Below are 18,285 nucleotides of genomic sequence, written 5' to 3'. Positions count from 1 at the left end.
TTGGTATGGTCTGTGCAGCTATAGCAATGTTGGCTTTTCTGTGATCTCCTGTTCTGATGTATGACAGTATGGAATGAGCTTCAGAAGTGCTCAGTTTGATAGTAATCACCCATTTTATATTTTTCCAAGTCAGATTTCCTCTCTTATACATCTCTTTCCAGACTGTCTTACAGATCTTGATGTGGCATTTTTCTCTAAGAAATACTGATGCACAAAACCAATTGCTTTTAACTCATAGTAAGGTAGGAAAAAGGTCAGATTAAACATTCATAATCATGCTGACTACAATTTTTTCCTCTTTATTCGTCTTTAGTAATTATTTTTAACAATAGTTCTTATTCTGTGTATTTTATGACAACTGCAACTTGTTTAATGTCATCTGCTTCCCACCTTTGCTACCATGTAACTGCATTCCTGTGCAAACTGGGGAGGAGAAAAAAAATGTTCTAAATGCACCTTTTTTCCCTCAATTTTACAGTGCCAAGATGTGCAAAGTTTGCATGGACTGATACCTCCTTTTGGTAGTGAAACATAAATAGTGATGCCTATTTAGATTATAATTAAGGCTGCAGCATTTCACTTTGTAAAAACACTGTTATTTAAATATATAAATGATTTATGTAAGAGTAAATATTTACAGGCAACATTCTTTTGCTCTTGACCCAAAGGAGGAGCCTTATTTTAGGTTTATTAGACAGTTGCCAGTAATTGCCTTCATTGCCTTTAATTTTGAAGACATTTATGGACAGCTTTGTCAAATCCAGAAAGCACTGAGTCTAAAAGTAATGAGAATGTTAGTAGAAGTAAAGACGACGACGACAACAGAGAAATGGACTGCCAGCACAGCTTTAATGAAACTGGAAGCAAAGCAAGTTTGCACATAGAAATATCAGTCATTGCATTTTCTTCTGCTTTAGAAAAGTCCACTCTGTTGGGGAGGATTAAACTAGCTGATTAAATTGGTACTAAAAGCTCAAAATTCCAGAGCAGTTAAAGTCTCAACCTTGGAGGCTGAGCAAAGTGAATTGGCAGCTCTGTTTTGTAGTGTGTTGTATAGTTGTTTTCAGCTGTGAAGCAGTCTGTTCTGAAGAAAGCTTTGCATTTACTATTTCAATTAAAAGCAGTTATTATTAACAGGTTTCTTCCCTCCCTTATCCACTCCTCAGGTATTGTGAGCTAGCAACCCTAAATTTACTGGAATATTCTCAAACTCATCTTTGTACTTCATTAGTTTCCTTTTATTTTCATCAGTCCTTTTCCTTTTAAAATATTGCTGTAAACATAATGCTCATGACATGGAGTTAGCTTAGCACTGTATAGTCATCAGTAGTGTCAAAAGATACTATGCCTTCTTCCCAACACTTTTCCCAATTTATTCTGGCTGATTCTATGAAGCTTCAGCTCTTCCAAATCGGAAGTCTCTTCTGAGTAGAGAAGGCTAAATCTTGTAAATGTGAAATGTGTAGCTAAGGTCTAGGATCACACTAGTTTTCTGTTTGTGACCTAAACATAATACTTGAATCTAGATCTCTAGACGTGAAAAGCTAGCGCATTAATTCACCGCGCTCTCTGTCCTCAGTAATTGCAGCTGATCTGTGATTTCTTTTCACTGGGGTGAAAGTAAAGAAAAACCCGTAAGTGCCTCCTACATGATGACACTCTGCAGGTCTCAGCTGTGCTGGAGTTTTATGTTTCAGGCTGGCTCTTACTGCAGACACTTCCCATAGCTTCTGGGAAGTTGTTCAAACTAACGGTAATTCAACACTGGGCATTGCTGATACCCTGAGACACAGAAATCATTTGTGCTCTCGCACTTGAGAATTGATAACAGGTCTTTCCGCTCCCACATCTGGAGCTCTGGGTTTGGTCTGTACGGCAAAGCTTGCCTAAGGCTCCTTGCATCTCCCTTTTTACTGCAGGTCCTTGAAGAAAGGTGTCAGGGAGAGCGGTAAGATTTCTGGTCTTTGTGGAAAGAGGAGAAAAAATAAACACTGTAAGATGTTATCTTGGAAAGCTTCGCTGTAAAACAGATTCTCTTGATATGCTTGAAAGAACTAGTTGGATTTGCTGTGATCCCCTTTGCTGTGTAGAGGGAGCAGTTACCACGGAGGCAAGGATCATTAGAGAAAATCCAAGAGAGAAAGTGTAATGGTACCTACTGCTGTGCCATTCTTCCAGCTTGGTGTTTTTCATCTAGAAGAATTTAGTATATTTTTTTGTAATTCATACATAACTTTTTTTAGACTTCAGCAGTGCTTTGAAAAACTCTTGGAGGGAAAAGGAGCTTCCTAAAGAATAAACTAGTAGCTTTATAATGTCATACAGAATATCATCCCTAAAAATAATAGCCATTTACACCTCAAATGCCGGTGCAAATGCTGAAATGCTGAGAACTAGTGGAGATGTTGATTTTTTTTTTTTTTTTTTTTTTTTAAAACCACCCCATGCTCTTTTCTACCTGCCATGTGTCTCATTCCTACTTAGAAACCCTAGAATGACACAGTGGGCTTCTGAGTTTCTCTCTAAAATATGTGCTTTTGTCTATGGGATTTTACATTGAAAAAACCCCCAAACCTCCCTAGTTGGCTAGGTGTGTTATAGTTTGGCAATCAGTTGAGTAATGACTTGACGTTTCTAGATAACCCAGTGAAATAAAAAGTCCCCTCCTGTATCTTCTTCCACTGTTCCACACCCCAGACTGTCTCTAAAACAAGCCACTTTACTTTTACCAAGGTTTCTAAGTATGCAATGAAACAGAGAGAATTTCTGAGGTCCTTGTTAGGGAAGGACCAGGCAGAGGTTACCTTTGAAGTACAAGGCTAGAAGAAGAGTTGTGTTTCTTTGCTTCAAATGCTGTCTTGTAGAAATCTAAAAGAGCTAAGGTAACTCTTGGCATCCAGGTTTCCTTTTTTTTTTTTTTTCCTTTCCTTTTTTTACTTTTTCCATTTTTTGTTGCCCCAAAATATTTCAAGTCTCTAGGCACCAAGGTGTAGACACTTTGAAGTAGCAACTTCATATTGAATATGGTGAGGAAAGTCTTCGCTGCTTAGATGAGAATGCATTTAAGAAAGTGAAAAGCTCCTAACAGGTCCATTTTCACTGCCCAGTTCGTTGGGATAGCAGAGTTCAGGACATGAATTCTGTTCCTGTCTGCACATTGGTTTAAAAGCATGTATTTTGTCTTAACACTGAAATTATGGAGGGAAAAAAAAAAAAAACACAACAGAAAATTACTATTGTAAATGACATTACAATACATTACAATATTACATGGTAATGTTATAGCTCTAACTGTACTGCCATGATCCTGGATTTTTTTCCTTATTTGTTTTCTGGGATACAGTTTCCCTTTATGCTTCATCACTTATAGTTATTAAGTATTTAATTATTGCTAATGTTTACAAAAATTCTGACTTTTTAAGATGACCTAGCCAAACAGCTACTTTCCTCTGTACTTCAACATAATATGTGTTTTGTCTGTGTGTGTATGTTTGAGTACAGCAGGATTTCCCTAACTATTGCTGTTTAGTCTTGGAGTTTTTCAATATAGTGGTTTGCTAGTGCATTGTTTCTCTTTTAGTTAAACTTCTTGTGCTATACTGCTGAAGTCGTTTTCAGTCCTATATGATTCTTGCTCTGTCTACAGGGAACTACATTTAAATAACAACCTGTTACGAGTTTTACCTTTTGAGCTGGGAAAACTGTTCCAGTTACAGACTTTGGGTCTGAAAGGTATTACTACTTTTTCTTGGTATCCGTGCTTTGTTTAATGATATTGTTTCTGAGATGTAATGGCTGTAGTTCATAAAATGTTACTGAATAGCAATGCCAGATGTAGCTACTTACTCCACATGTATAAATATTGTTATCTAGGGATTATTTAAAAAAAAAAAAAAAAAAGAATGAGTTTGTCAAAGCACTCCACATATAAAGAGGTTTGCTTGTCTTTCTGCAGAGTGAGTGGAAGCTTTCTGTTGCTTGCATAGGGGTTGAATACAGTGCTGCTTTAACTAAGAAATAGTCTGCAGTTAACTGTAGGTATTGAACTCCAACCAAAAAGGGAACGTGCTTTCTACTGCTGTAGGGTACCGTGCTATTTATGCAAGCAGCAGTTTAAATCTGTTTCCAATTGTTTTTTTTTCCTCTGAACCGTATGGATTGTAGCTATAAAATTGCTGACCTCAGGGGAACTTCTATCACAAAATCAGAAGCACTGAGTGATGCAATACCTTTAAACACTGTTAAGTCTCAAAAGTCTATTTTTTTCTCCCCCTTAAACCGGATAATTGCAATGTGCATTGTCCGTGAAAACTTCTACAATCTGCTTATGCATTTGGCAGATGGTAGACACTCTGCTCAGATATGACTGGCAAATAAACTGATGGTGGATGCGTCGAGCAAAGCGAGCAGAGGTGGCTCCTGTGTTTGGCCTCATCAGCTCTGCCTGCATGTTGTACCGTGCCAGTTCTTCACTACTGTCAGATCCAACGACCGCCCTTGGGGTGGTCAGTCAGAAGACGGACGCAGGAGGGCATGTGGTTAGCTTCACTAGAGCTATTCACACATCTAGTGTTTTGTGGGATTGAAGACCTGAGATTTGAAACCTTGAAGTAGTTCATAGTAGATGCGGTATCTTTTCTCAGAGATGACAGCTTTAAACACTGATACGTAAGTTCATAATGGTTTTGTCGATTTTATTCAATATTTCTGTAAATGTGTTTGCAGGAAATCCACTTACACAGGATATTCTGAACCTTTATCAGGAACCAGATGGGACGCGAAGGCTACTGAACTATTTGCTTGATAATTTGGCAGGTACTGCAAAAAGAAGTAAGTGATCATTCTTAAAACATTTATTTCTGCTGTGTAAAATAAATGGGATTGTCATTTGTTGTATCTCTAAAATGTTCCCCTAGTTTCAACAGAACAACCACCTCCAAGATCTTGGATTATGTTGCAAGAACCAGACCGTACAAGACCAACAGGTACTGTAACACTTCTCTCTTTTTTTTTTTTTCCTTTTATAAAAGCTGTGGATCTTTACTATCTGTTTAAAAATTTTTGATGCTTAAATTAACCAATCATCTGTGCAGTGCTGGCCAGCCAGCTGAAGTAGTTCTATCTCAATTGGAACACCTGTTCCAGATTTACCCATCTTTTACTATAAAGTAATTTCTTTTTAATTAACATCTTCCTCAGAGGAATTGAAACTGTTCTCCACAATTAGTTAAATAGTTGAATTACAACAGGCTTAATTGAACGTTTGGTGAAGAATAAAAAAAATGGAAGAACATGAGCATAATTTCCCCAAAATGTAGAATTTTTTTCTTTTAAGTAACTGATGTATCATCTGTGACTCAGCACTTTTCTTGCTGTTGGGATTCAGGTCATGTTTATTTGTTTGCTAATTTTTTCTGCATGAATTGTCTAAAATATAGCCTTTTCTATTTACCTGTACACCAAAAATCTTAGTGTATTTCTCAATCATTGCAGTGTCCTCTCTTCCAGGGCTGATGTACATTACTTTCCCCTGTTAATTTTATTAAGGCGGTTGCTTCAAAGATCATGATGTTCATGCAGCTTGTCTTTTGCTGTCACCTATTTATTTTTGAAATGCTGGACTTTGACCCCCCCAGTCAGCCCAAGATTACTGCCTCAATTTGCTAAATCTTCAAACAGCTGCCTTGTTTCTTTTTCCCAAGTTGTACTCCACGTTCGAGAGGAGCTCCCAATAAGCTTCCAAGTATGTCGTTATTGTACTGCAAATTAGTTAGTGCTTTTTAAAAACAAACAAGAAACCCCAACAAAACCAAAAATCCATGCTGCTGGATTACCTGTCAAGGTGCCTGAAACTGTCTCATTGTCACTCCTGTTCCAAGTGAATACAGAGAGTAGACGTTTCTTGTCTTTACACCTGAATTGTAAGCTTTTTGAGGTGGAAACGTTTGGGGGTCTATTTTGCCCATACTTTTTCATTGTGCAAAGGGATCCTTACCGCGCCTATGGATCTGTTACCGTTTGTGGTGGTAATAATTAAGGTAGATTTTAAATAATCTATTCGAAGAGTTTGCAAATCTATTTGTAGCTAGCAAATGCAAGTGTTCAAATACACTTACCTTGTTTTAGGCTTTTCACAGTAGAGCACCACTTAGCATAAAGTACATTTGTCTGCTATTTACTGTATTAACCATATAAAGAGGAGGTTTGGTTTTTGTTTTCTAATTAAATGCTAGAAGACAGCTGCCATAAGTCCAAACTTATAATTTATCTTCTTAGAAGGACTAACATTTTTTTTTTTTTAGTATAGATACAAGTGCTGTGTTTTAGTTGAAGCAAATGAAGCATGAATTGATAAATTTGCAGAAGACAAAAGTGAAGAACATAATTGTGTGTGTATATATATATTTATTTTTTTAAGTGTATCAGTGTGTAAGTAAAACTATCGTTCTGCAGCCTTGTTTTCTGTCATGTGTTACAACGTACTCTGTGATAAATATGCTACCCGGCAACTGTATGGCTATTGTCCGTCTTGGGCATTGAACTGGGAATACAGAAAAAAAGCCATTATGCAGGAAATCCTGAGCTGCAATGCTGACATCATAAGTCTTCAGGTAAAAGATGTACTATTATTTCTTTTCCTTTTCTATTCCCATGTGCTGGTTTCTCTATATTAAATGTATTTACAGTAAACAGTCTGTTTTCAAAACTTTCTGAAAACAAAAGAAAAAAGAAGTGGTGTTTAGAACATTATTTGTTGCTTGACATCAAAAGAATGCTTTTCAGCCCACACAGTTGGAATGTGAACCAGCAGCTGCTGATCAAAGAAATGTACGTGGGGGTGTCTTTGTGCCTGCGTGTGTATGTGGGGCTATAATTGACACATTTTCAAATAAAAGGCTTGAGATAATCGTAACTCTGGGGATTACAGAAATTCATTTATATTTTCTTAAAATAGGGATATTGCTCTCAAATTTGCATTCTCTGATGTACTTAATTCTTACAATTTTTTTCCCTTAAATCTAATTTAAAAGTGATTTACACTTCTGAAGAGTCTAAATAATATCAGTCTTCTGTATTTTGATAATAGTACATTCATGCTGTGCTGTCTTATAACTTTATAGGAGGTTGAAACAGAACAGTACTACAGTTTTTTCCTGGTAGAGTTGAAAGAACGTGGCTACAATGGATTCTTCAGTCCAAAATCTAGAGCTAGGACAATGTCAGAACAGGAAAGAAAACATGTTGATGGTTGTGCAATATTTTTCAAAACAGAAAAGTAAGTGATGTGCTTTGCAAAGCCTTCCATTGTGTCTTGCTCTCTTTCACATAATTTCTCGCGTCGGTCTACAGCTCAGACAGTTTGGCATTAGTTGCCCTCTTTGTAGCTCTTCAGTGTTTCTTATAGAGCATTCCTATCATTAGAAAGAGTGGTCTGTACGAGAGAAATCATTCTGTGTGTAACTAGCAATAGAGAATTTTACCCTGAAGTTTTGTTTAAGTTGAAATTTCATTCTGTTAGAGCAATGCAGGTTAGGAGTTCACTAAATTGTACTTCAGTTGTTGAGTGTGTCCCAACCATTAGTCGTTAATAATGAAAAATGAAGTAAATGTCTTATTTTCTTGCTTTTTTTGAGTAAAAGAATTGATAATCTCCAAAATTGCTGAAATAAGATATCAGATGCCATTGACTTTTTGATACATCAGCCTTCTGATAAAGCAAAAGACAAGGCACTCCCCTCCCCCTCCTGCCCCAAGTTAGTGTAAAATATCTAAAAATTGCTAGGAAAACTGTCCTTTGGGTTCAGTTTAGGATTTTATGAAATTACATGACTGGCTGAGATCTTCGCATCATAAATGTGTTTGAGCTTTAATTAAAAGGAAAATTATGTATAACATTTACTTTTCTATCTGGCTGCTGAGAAAACCATATATGACGTTTCTCTTTCAGATTTACTTTGGTTCAGAAACATACTGTTGAGTTCAATCAACTAGCTATGGCAAACTCAGAAGGTTCGGAAGCTATGCTGAACAGAGTTATGACAAAAGATAACATTGGAGTTGCTGTATTGTTAGAATTGCGAAAGGAATTGATAGAAATGTCATGTAAGTCCTGTTTAATTTTTTAATAGATTGTATTTTGTAAATGAAAAAGTTGACTTTTGTTATAGTAAACCAGAGAAACTAGGTTCTACAGATGGGTATAACTTTGCACATTGTATGCTCAAATTTATTTCCAAAGAGGATTTGGGGAAAAGTTGTATTGCTTAAATGATGAAGATTTTTTCCCGCTTATACATTTTTACTTAAAAGATAAAGACTTGTGTTTGAGTGATTCCCCCCCCTTTGGAGTTATGTACAGGTGTCAAAGAGCCGGTGTTATTTGCGTATTTCTGGGTCATGTATCTGCATTGGTTTAGCTTGGTATTTTCTTCATTGTCACGCTTATACAACCTGCTTGTTCTGCCCTGTCATTCTTAATTTAGGAAATGTAAATTGGCTTTATAAGTATCACAGTGGGTACCTACTCAACCTGTGTTATGTTTATCCAAATGGTATTTTATTAATTCAGATTCTAACAAACAAGCCTCTTAAGAAGCACTTCTAGGAAGAGAGGTAACTTACAACGTGGATAACTTAAAATTCAGAGCTCATTGCCTAGTAAGATATGAGCAGTGCCTGTTTACCATCACAACCTGAGGAAAACTGTTCTAATTTTTTAGAACTACACTACTTGCCTGTCATTAGGATTATCTGTTATTTATGGTAATTCACGGTATTCTTAAATATGTAAGCGTTATGCCTGTAACAGGATTGTCTGTTAATGGTCTTGAATGTGAAACACAATTATTCCTAATGCTTTATATCAATTAAAACACTCAGTAGATGTAAGAGGAGTTGTATGACCTTCTTAAACTAAATGGTATTAACCCTCTTTAAGTTATACTGGTATTTTATTTTATTTTTTCCTCCCCTCAAACATCTTGTTTAAAATTCAATAATAGTGTTTTTTGTTGCTGATCATGTAAGGTAAATAACTGATTTTAAATTTTAGCTGGAAAGCCACATCTTGGGATGGAAAAGCAGCTAGTTCTTGTAGCTAATGCACATATGCATTGGGACCCAGATTATTCTGATGTGAAGCTGGTTCAGACTATGATGTTCCTGTCCGAGGTAAAGAACATTATTGATAAAGCTTCTCGTAGTCTCAAACCTGGTGTTTCGGGAGAACTTGGAACCATTCCACTTGTACTGTGTGCAGATCTCAATTCTCTACCAGACTCTGGTAAGAGTTCTATTTCTTTTTTTTTTTTTTTTTTTTTAAGACTCTTTCAAGTGTGTAACAAATTAAATTTTAAGGTCTCACTTTTTTAAAGGCATTTTTAACTTAGATAATACGTTGTTTGATATCATAAGTTCTAAAGGTACTAAGAAAATAGAAGGAAGAGAGAAAAGAGAGATCTGTTTCTTCTGTGAGTGACCTTATTGCCTATGCAGTAGTATAGCTATGTCTGGCCTTCCAGAAGCATTTTCATTGTTCCCTTACAGTACAGGAATGGAAAGGAAGAAAATACTGTTCAAAAATAACTTGTCAATTTGGCTTTGCAGCCTCTTTAAAGTTCACTTTATCTGAAGTAGTGTTACAAAAGTTGGCTTTTTTGAACATTGTAGCCAAAGAATGGTGAAAGCCAAGGCTTGAGCATAGAGGGGAGGAGAGGAGGAAGCTGCCTACCCAGCACCTATAGAATTTTACTTCCACTTTGTTCATCTGCCCCCTCCATCAGTTTGTTCCTAATTAACCTTCTGGTTTTTTTCTAATCAAAGCATGTCTCTTTTTGTTCTAGGTGACATTTGCTCTTGACATACATATACATTGTCTTGAAACATTTTATAAGAACTACTGCTGACTATATTGTATTTAGGTTTTGCTTTTATAATGCATAAGGTTGCATGCATGACTTGAAGTAATCTACACACACTTACTTGCTGAATGCTTCTTATACCTTCTTGTGTGTATGTGTCTCCTAATAGGTGTTGTTGAGTACTTGAGCACTGGTGGAGTGGAAACAAACCACAAAGATTTTAAGGAATTGAGATACAATGAAAGTCTTACTAACTTCAGCTGTAATGGGAAAAATGGAACAACAAATGGAAGAATTACACATGGTTTCAAGTTGAAGAGTGCCTATGAGAACGGTCTAATGCCTTATACAAATTACACGTTTGACTTCAAGGTAAGGACTTAGCTGATATTTTGGAAAAGTTTTCCATTTTGAAGTTTAACTAATGTGATTTGCTGTACGAAATTGATTAACAAAGAAGTTAATCCGTTTGGGTAGCTAACAGTAAATTCACCAGTATATTCAAAATTCACCAGTATATTCAAACAGTATATTTAAAACATAAATTCACCAGTATATTCAAACAGTATATTTAAAACAGAGCAAACTAGAATGCCCAACACTTCAGTCTTCTAGAAACCAAATTTTCCTTTTTCTTGTTAGTAACTTGTAGTAGGTTTGTAAGAGTTGGGGTGCTGTTAACCTTCCCTGTAAATAGGAAGATTTTGTATTTTAATACTCCAAGCTAAATGAAATAGTACAACAGGGGTGCTTAAGCTGTCAACTGCAAGGAATAATCCATGTTGCTACTGGAAAACTCTAAGTGCTGCATTGCCCAGGGGAAGCAAAGATGGCTCTTTTCCTCTTCAAAATCAGAGGAATGTGATTTGAAGCTTTGTAGGAGGTTGGAAATTACAACCTACAAAAGCAGAGCAGAAGTGTTTTCTTTTGTTTTCCTAATCTACATTGAGCAACCCATGGGATATAGGAGGCAGAATTCTCCTAAGCTGATGACGTGCTGTCAAGAAGGAATGGTAGTTACTCATAATACTGAGCTCACCTTTTGTTTGGAACGATACCTTGACTCAAGAATATACACTACTAATAGATTTTATTTCTTTTCTTGTTTTAGGGTATTATTGACTACATCTTCTACTCTAAACCTCAGCTAAACATACTTGGCATTCTTGGACCTTTGGATCATCATTGGTTAATAGAGAACAATATAAGTGGTTGTCCACATCCACTCATCCCTTCTGACCACTTCTCACTTTTTGCACAACTGGAGCTTTTGCTGCCTTTCCTGCCTCCTGTAAATGGAATCCATCTCCCTGGCAGGAGGTAGTCAAGTACATTTTAGAGGGCAACCTCAATCTAACTTGTACAATTGTAAAATCTGAATATAGAGGAGTGAGGTATGGCCAACAGGGATTTTTTTTTCTTAATAATCTTAATCTTAAATCTAATTATTTGCTAAAGACATAGTAAAAGCCAGGTGCTATCAACAGACACAATTCTGAGCCCAATATACTTTGTATACTGTTTGACCGTGATTGGTGTATTTGCACCTTTCTTTAATGCATTACAATTAACCTTCCTGTTTCTTTTATCCAACGTGACATTTTCATGCCTTGAAATAGGGAATTGTTATACAGTATATTCTCTTTGCACAGTTATCTGTAGCACTACTTTTTGAGGCCAGTAGGAACATCCACAGAACATTCTTCCATACTTCACTCCCTCCTTTTTCAGACTTGTTTGTAAAATATAGAATTTGAATTTAGCCTTTATTGATTGTATATGAACAACAGAAAACCTGATTTATGAGATTTTGTACTTTAAAAAAAGAAAAATCAGATTTGGAAAATGATTGTATTGTAAACTAAGGCTAAATTTTTATCTGTTTTCATGTGTTACAAAGGCCAGCTTGTAAAAGAGGTTGTCACAGGTTTTCTCTGCTAATGATTTGCACTGTTAGGGTTTTGTTAGCCCTTTTGTACTACTTTTTATGTTCAATTGAGAACGTTGCTTTTAAAATCCAAACCTATAAAATCTTAATATCTTACGGAGATAAGTAAATACATTCTGTCTATTTCTGATTTAAAAAAAAAAAAAAAAGAGAAAAGCATAAGCGTTCTCGCAGAACACATAAGCTAAGCAGTGAATATAAGTAGACCTGTATGGATTGAAAGTTATTGCTGATGTGTATACACTCAGATATTTTTCTCATCTCTAACTTTTGAAGTAAAATTTAGGGATACTTGTGTACAGCTTCTTCAGTTCTGTTTTAAATACTTGTCCTATCTCCACTGTGCCTGCTTAAATTTGTTCTCAACTAGCACTGCCTGTGCATGCAGAGAGATCCTGTGCATCCTCTTTTATTTTTTTAAATAATGTTAACACTTGTGAAAATTTTATGAAGATACTTTTGTATAAGCTGTGGCATCTTTTTTTCCTTTGTGAAGCATTGAATATCACACTTTTCGAACATGTTCAGGTTATGGGTACACAGTTTCTAGCTTCTAATACCCATGCACTGCTTCTTTCAGTGTCATTGCACAGTGCCGTTTTTCCCACTAAGAATTACTATCATGTGAATTCTCTCTCGTTTAAGTGTGTTCCTCAGTTTCCGAAGGTATAACTCCTTGAAGAAAAAACCCCAACCCTACATTTTCTATTGATGAAGCAGTGTAAAATAAATGCATTTTCAATACAGGTCCCAAAGACAATTCTTCAGATCATTTTTTTTTTTTAAAGTGACCAAGTCTAATTTTAAAGTGTCAAGCAAGACTAAAGTTACGGTGTACCCTCAGTGCCATTTGTGTCACGAAGCCAAGTATATAACAGCTTACAAATTTAACTTGTCTATTTGTATCGTAAAGGGGAGAATTTATCATCTCCTTAAACTAATACAACTTGAATAATCAATGTAAAAAAAAAAAAAAAAGATAGAGAGCTTGGTCTTAAACAGCTTTTGTTTCAGCTGCGGGCAGGGAAGCAAAAGGACACTGAGCATTAAGAGAAAACTTTCTAAATATTGTGAATTTTTATATATAAGAGAGTGGATTGGTAATAATGATTCAAAATTTTATTGAAAAGTAGTCAGCACATCAGTGTGCTCAAACCGTTCTGTTTTAAGCTGAAAGTAAAAATTACAAACAGTTCAGATATGTAAAATGTACATTTTAAAATTTCAATAGGAGAAATTTTGATCTTGAATCCTTGTCTGGGACCTGATCTCTTGGGGTTATTTTGTTCTGGTTTTAGTTGTGAAAACACCAAACATGTCCAGTTTATAATCAGTACATTGAAATGCTGGTAGTATTGCTGTAGTAGACTTAATGCGTAGTGTTATTTTTTTTCTGTTTTTTTTTGTTTGTTTGTTGTTTTGGTTTTTTTTTTTTTTTGTAAAGTGTGAATAAAAGGTGTTTTACTCATGTTTCCTTAATGATGTCTTGGTAATGTACATCATGACAATTTTCAGTAATGATGAGCCAATTTAGCTTGTCAAACTAAGCAAACTATATTTTTCTTTTCTGATTATCTGGATTGTGTAATGAGTCCAGAAAGCTTTACAGAAGGGGAAGGGAAGCACTTACTCATTTTGTATTTCTTAGAGGGGGATAATTTACTTTAATAGATGCTGGAGCTTGAGTGCACTTGTTAGATTCTAAAGGTTTGAGCTTTATCCAATACGTGTTCTCCTGTATTGCTTAGTCTTAAAAAATATTTGAATTTATGACAGCATGTTAAAATATGGCCCCTTGTGCTTTTGGAGACACAGCTGTTCTTGCTTAGTCACCTTACAGCCTAAGGGTCCATTTAAATAACTGTTTCTGCCAGCTTTTATACTAGTCCCTCAGGTCCCAATCAAAAACCCACTGAATACATTGAAGACACTCCTTTGACTTCACTGGGTTTTAACTGGACTGCAGCTATGACTCGAGGGCTGAAGGAAGGAGAAATATTTTGAATATAGGGAAAGACCAGATGGCACCAAAACAGAGCTGAGATAAACTTTGTCAAACAATCTTTCAAAGAAAATATATTCCTGTGTCAAACAAATCTAACTCAAAAGTCTCAATTTCCAGCTATAACATAGAATAAGGCAATAAACTGTGTCTTCACAAAATCAGAATGTTTGCTTCATAGTTTTTAACATAAAATGGTTATTTGCAATATTTTTATTCGAGGTGGTTTTGGGTGTTGCCATAACGTACCTTCAGTGTTCTTGTTGTAAAAGCACATATAGCAAAAGTCACAGAACATTCTTGGGGTTGAAAGGATTTATTTAGGTTAGGCCAGGCTTTTTTCCACTTAAAGTACAGTCAGCCATATCTTACCTAGTTTTATTTACATTTACCAAGAATCCTGGGTGTCAAAGTGTAAATTGAAGTATACCTTTATCTAAAAGAATTGATTAGAGTACAAGACTAATACCACAAGTTACTGCTTTTAACATAACACAAGTAGGGGGGGGAAAGAGCATATAAGTTGGTGTGTGTTGTAATTATTTTGTCCTTTTAGCAGCTTTAAAAAAAAAAAAAGCTAAACTTGGCTAGCATTTGACAAAACTGACTTTTAAGTATGTATGCATCTTTGATGTAACTTTAGCAAATCTTTAAAGGTGTGGGGTTTTTTTTGTTTGTTTTTTTTTTTTTTTAGAGCAGACGTAGAAAATAGCCTACGGTTTGCTTTGTCAACCACACAAAACCTGTATGAAAGACAAAATAATTACACCACCATTGGGGGAAAAAAAACCTAATTACACTGTAAAACTTAAAAAAATTCAGTTAACCGCTTAAGTAGCAAGCCTTTTTCATCCAGCCGGACACAGTATTTTTTAGTATGTTAATTGCTATTCTTTTCTTTTGGTTGCATAAATTTGTAATACTTAAGTGTCTTGGTATGTTTAAGTAGTGTCTAAAATAGAATCTCTTAGTCTTTATTCACAGTTCTTCTGTATAATGTGTAATGCACTGGACTAACTCTTGTTTACCATTCATGTAACAAAAACCAGCACATTATCTGCACTAAGCTCAAAGAATGTTGCATTTGTCTATAGGCAGCTCTTCAATAAGATAAATGGGAAACTGAATATGGTCTGATGGTAAACAAGGGCTTTTACTGTTCTCTTCAGTGGAACTTTCTTCTTGGTCAAATTTTAACTAGTTAGTATTATATTTATATACAGGGTCTTCTTTTTCTTTACCAATGTATTTTCCTACTCATAGCTGACCAATAAATCCAATATCTGTTTCAAACCTTCTTGAAGTCTAATTTATATTTTAACTTAATTCCTAAAGCTTTTCCTGAAGAGTTGCACATACAGCCAAAGTGAGCGAAGTGCGTTAAGAGTAAAATGGAAGCACGTAAGAAACTTGACAATCCCAGAAAGACTTTCCTGTACTTTCTGTAACTTTCTAGATCTGCAGACCAGAAAAGCTACTTGAGTCAGTTGGGTTTGGATTGCAAAGTGAAGACCTGGTTAGTAATGCCTCCGGCGTTTGTGGAAAACCTGCCTCCAAACCTACTCAGATCTCAACGCCATGTCTTCATATCTGGCCATCGTCTGCCCTTCCCAAGTCAGTCAGTCAGGTCAGTTGTGCAGTGTAGGGTCCAGCGGTTTTGTCTGTGTCCAGTAGACCCCGCTCCTTCCGTCTTCTTCCCTCCCCACCCCAGAAAGCCCAAAGTAGACTTGGAGCCTGGCAGTGGGCAGGATTCAAAGATTGCATTCATTTACCACAGAAGGGGAACAAAGTGAAGATTTCTTGCATCTTTTTTTTTCAGGAATGAGATTCAGCTAACTCTTGTCCTTAGTTCATATTGATAGCTCGTTCTTTCGGGGGGGGGGGGGGGGGTTCTCTGTATGACAGTGTATGCGTAACAATGCAGACTCATGTTTTATATGATGTTCCCATCACGAGCAGCAGAAAACATAAAACATCTGAGCATGCATTCTGTGTGAACCACTGAAGCACACAAGACATCTCACTGGCACCCTTGTGTCTCTTCAGAACTCATGTTCAGTATGTTGGCACTGCTTTGCTTTGAAATAAACGATCTAGTTCAGTGTTTCCCTGAATACCACACACCCCAGAGTATTTAGTTTGTTTGTAGTTTTAAAATTTGCTATCTTGAAGCAGCTGTCAGTCCCCAGCAGAGTGATGAGTCCATTCCAGACCTCAGCAATGATTTCTTTTGGGTTTTGTCTCGGGTGGGATTTTAGTTCCCACCATCACATTTGTAGTCTTGCCACTAGATGGTGCATGTTACACAGGCTTCGTGTGCACAGGGTGCTAGAGTGAACGTATTTCAGAGTGCCATCCAGAAAGCACGGCTTGTAAAATTATTCTTAGCGAGTATTTGTGGGAATTCAAGCCCAGGAATAAACCTTCTCCAGTGGCAGCAGTTGGCTTGGTAACATCCATGCCAATTAAATATTGGCTTTATAAATTCAGCTATCAATCATGATGGGAATGAAAATTACCTACTTGGTTCTCAATGGTAAAATCATTGTAAGGCCTTTGCTTGCCACTTTTTGTCTACTTAATGTTATGTTTTAAGATGAGTACAGTTGTTACGTGGTTCCAAATTGGAGGTTTTGAGCTCTTAAATAATATCTGCTAACCTGGCATGTAAGTATTGGGATATCTATCTGTAGGGAAGCTCTGTGCCCAAATTCATGGTGAGCCTGATGTCTTGTCCCAGGAGAGTATATGGAAAACAGCATCTCTCACTCAAAGATGTGAGTTGAGCTTGTGTCCTGTGGTCCTAAGCCAGGTAGGATAAAATTTGTCTTTCCTTAACTTGCAGTAAAATAACTACAGCTATTTTAATACGATTGAACACAACCTGACTCGTAGTTACTGTTCCTTCATACCCCATGTCTGCTGGATCTTCGGTGAGAGTACAAAGTTGGGTTTGTGAGTGGGAATGTCCCAAATTGATGTAGGTGGCTGTGTGGCATTTCTTTTCTACTGACACAGATAGAGCAGAGGAGCCTTAAAACATCTGGAACTGAGTCCGAAGAGAGAGAGGGAAGGAGGAGAAACTGAGAAGAAGGTAAGTGGAAAGGGCAAGAATGTGCAAGGTACGTCGGGTGACCTTTTGGGAGAAGCCGGACTTCATTAAAGGTGAGTGTTCTGGTTACTTTCTTGCTTTTCATCTTCCCCTACTAACCCAGAGGCACTAATTGTTCTCTCTCTAAATGTTCACTTACTCTGTTTGCATGGAAAGTAGTAAAGCTAATTAAGCTATAGGGACCTTTGGTGCATTTGAATATTTTGTTATTCCAAAATAAGCCTGGTACTCTCACAGGTTGTCAATTTTTAAAAGATAGGAAGGTATGCTCTGGTTAAATCTTCCTGGTGTGTGAGTGGGCAGTATTAATTTCTTTTAAAAATGCTAAATGTTTATTGTAAAAAATATACATTACAGAAAACAAAACCTATATACACTCCTATTGGGTTTTAATGACCACAAAGATTCAAGCTTCAGCTAATTGTTCATAGCACACTTTTTTTTTCTAGTTAATTAGTTTAGTTTTTCTAGGTTTTTTCTATTTTTTTCTAGTTCAAGGCACAGACTGCTCCCTTTGGGTGCCAATACTGAATTAATGGCAGTTTCTCCACTGTGGCTAATGGTATGGATAGCTCTTCAGAGGCTGGATTTATTGATTTTATTTCCCTTCTTCCTTTTCAAATAACAGCATACCAGTTAATAGTCTGGTTTTTGGCCAAGAGGGCTAAGGCCTGTTTTATCTGAAGACCTGAACTATGCTATATGCTGGTTTTGCTGACCCTGGTAGCAAGATACCACCAAGACACAAATTAGATGGGGGAAAGCCTAGAGATGCACAAGGGTTTCTTTTAACCATCTCTTCCCGTACCACCCCTCCCAGGTAAAGCAGTGGGAAAGGAGAGTGTCAGGAATTGCATACCAGTCGTGCACAAGGTGAAGGGGAGCATCCTGCCTGACATAGTGTCTGGCACCGTGGTATCCCCCGGGACAGGGCTGTTGCTTCTTACATGTCAGTCACTTGATGAGGCTTCACCTTTTTTTCTTGTTTAGTTGTTTTCTGCAGTTTTCTGGGCTCTGTGGGGACATGAGCCAGGCTCCAGTGGCACGTGAGGGTGCTTCACAGCCTGGTTGCGTGGTGCTGGGCTGCTGCAAACCTACTTCTTGTTAGTCAGGCTTGTGGACTCACACAGGTCGTGGGGCATATGCTGCCATCCACGGAAGAGCTGAAATCTCAGAAATATGCATTACAGGTTACCATGCAAAGGAAGCGAATGGAGATATTTAATATCTGTCGTGGTTCACACCTCTGAAGATTGAGCTTCCTTTGTCTCAGTGTGGTCATGAGTTTTCCAGTGAATAACGGCAACTATATTCAGTAAGAAGCCTAGGTGCACTGCCCAGTGAGAGAGGAGCAAGCCAAACA

At 36.8% G+C, this 18,285-nt stretch overlaps 1 protein-coding gene across 3 annotated transcripts in view; it reads left to right on the top strand.

The window, feature by feature from the left end:
• The window catches only part of CNOT6 (CCR4-NOT transcription complex subunit 6), a 33,643-nt gene extending 18,299 nt beyond the window's left edge, over positions 1-15,344 (top strand). The window contains exons 4-13 of one of the 3 annotated variants that reach the window (XR_014229504.1): positions 3,647-3,732; positions 4,726-4,830; positions 4,917-4,985; positions 6,454-6,611; positions 7,122-7,276; positions 7,949-8,103; positions 9,053-9,283; positions 10,030-10,232; positions 10,972-11,254; positions 15,267-15,344. Coding sequence is in view for 2 of the 3 variants with exons in the window: in XM_082324492.1 (XP_082180618.1) it covers positions 3,647-3,732; positions 4,726-4,830; positions 4,917-4,985; positions 6,454-6,611; positions 7,122-7,276; positions 7,949-8,103; positions 9,053-9,283; positions 10,030-10,232; positions 10,972-11,184 (1,375 nt within the window). In the remaining variant the exon portion in view is untranslated. Of the gene's footprint in view, positions 1-3,646; positions 3,733-4,725; positions 4,831-4,916; positions 4,986-6,453; positions 6,612-7,121; positions 7,277-7,948; positions 8,104-9,052; positions 9,284-10,029; positions 10,233-10,971; positions 15,030-15,266 lie in introns of those variants that run through there. The other 2 variants (XM_082324493.1, XM_082324492.1) reach the window with 2 other exon arrangements.
• The last annotated feature ends 2,941 nt before the right edge of the window (positions 15,345-18,285 follow it).

This window comes from Platalea leucorodia, assembly GCF_965183815.1.
Source record: "Platalea leucorodia genome assembly, chromosome: 11".
NCBI classification, from domain to species: domain Eukaryota; kingdom Metazoa; phylum Chordata; class Aves; order Pelecaniformes; family Threskiornithidae; genus Platalea; species Platalea leucorodia.
Note: the sequence above shows the minus strand (reverse complement) of the source record. Positions and strands in the feature narration are given on the sequence as shown.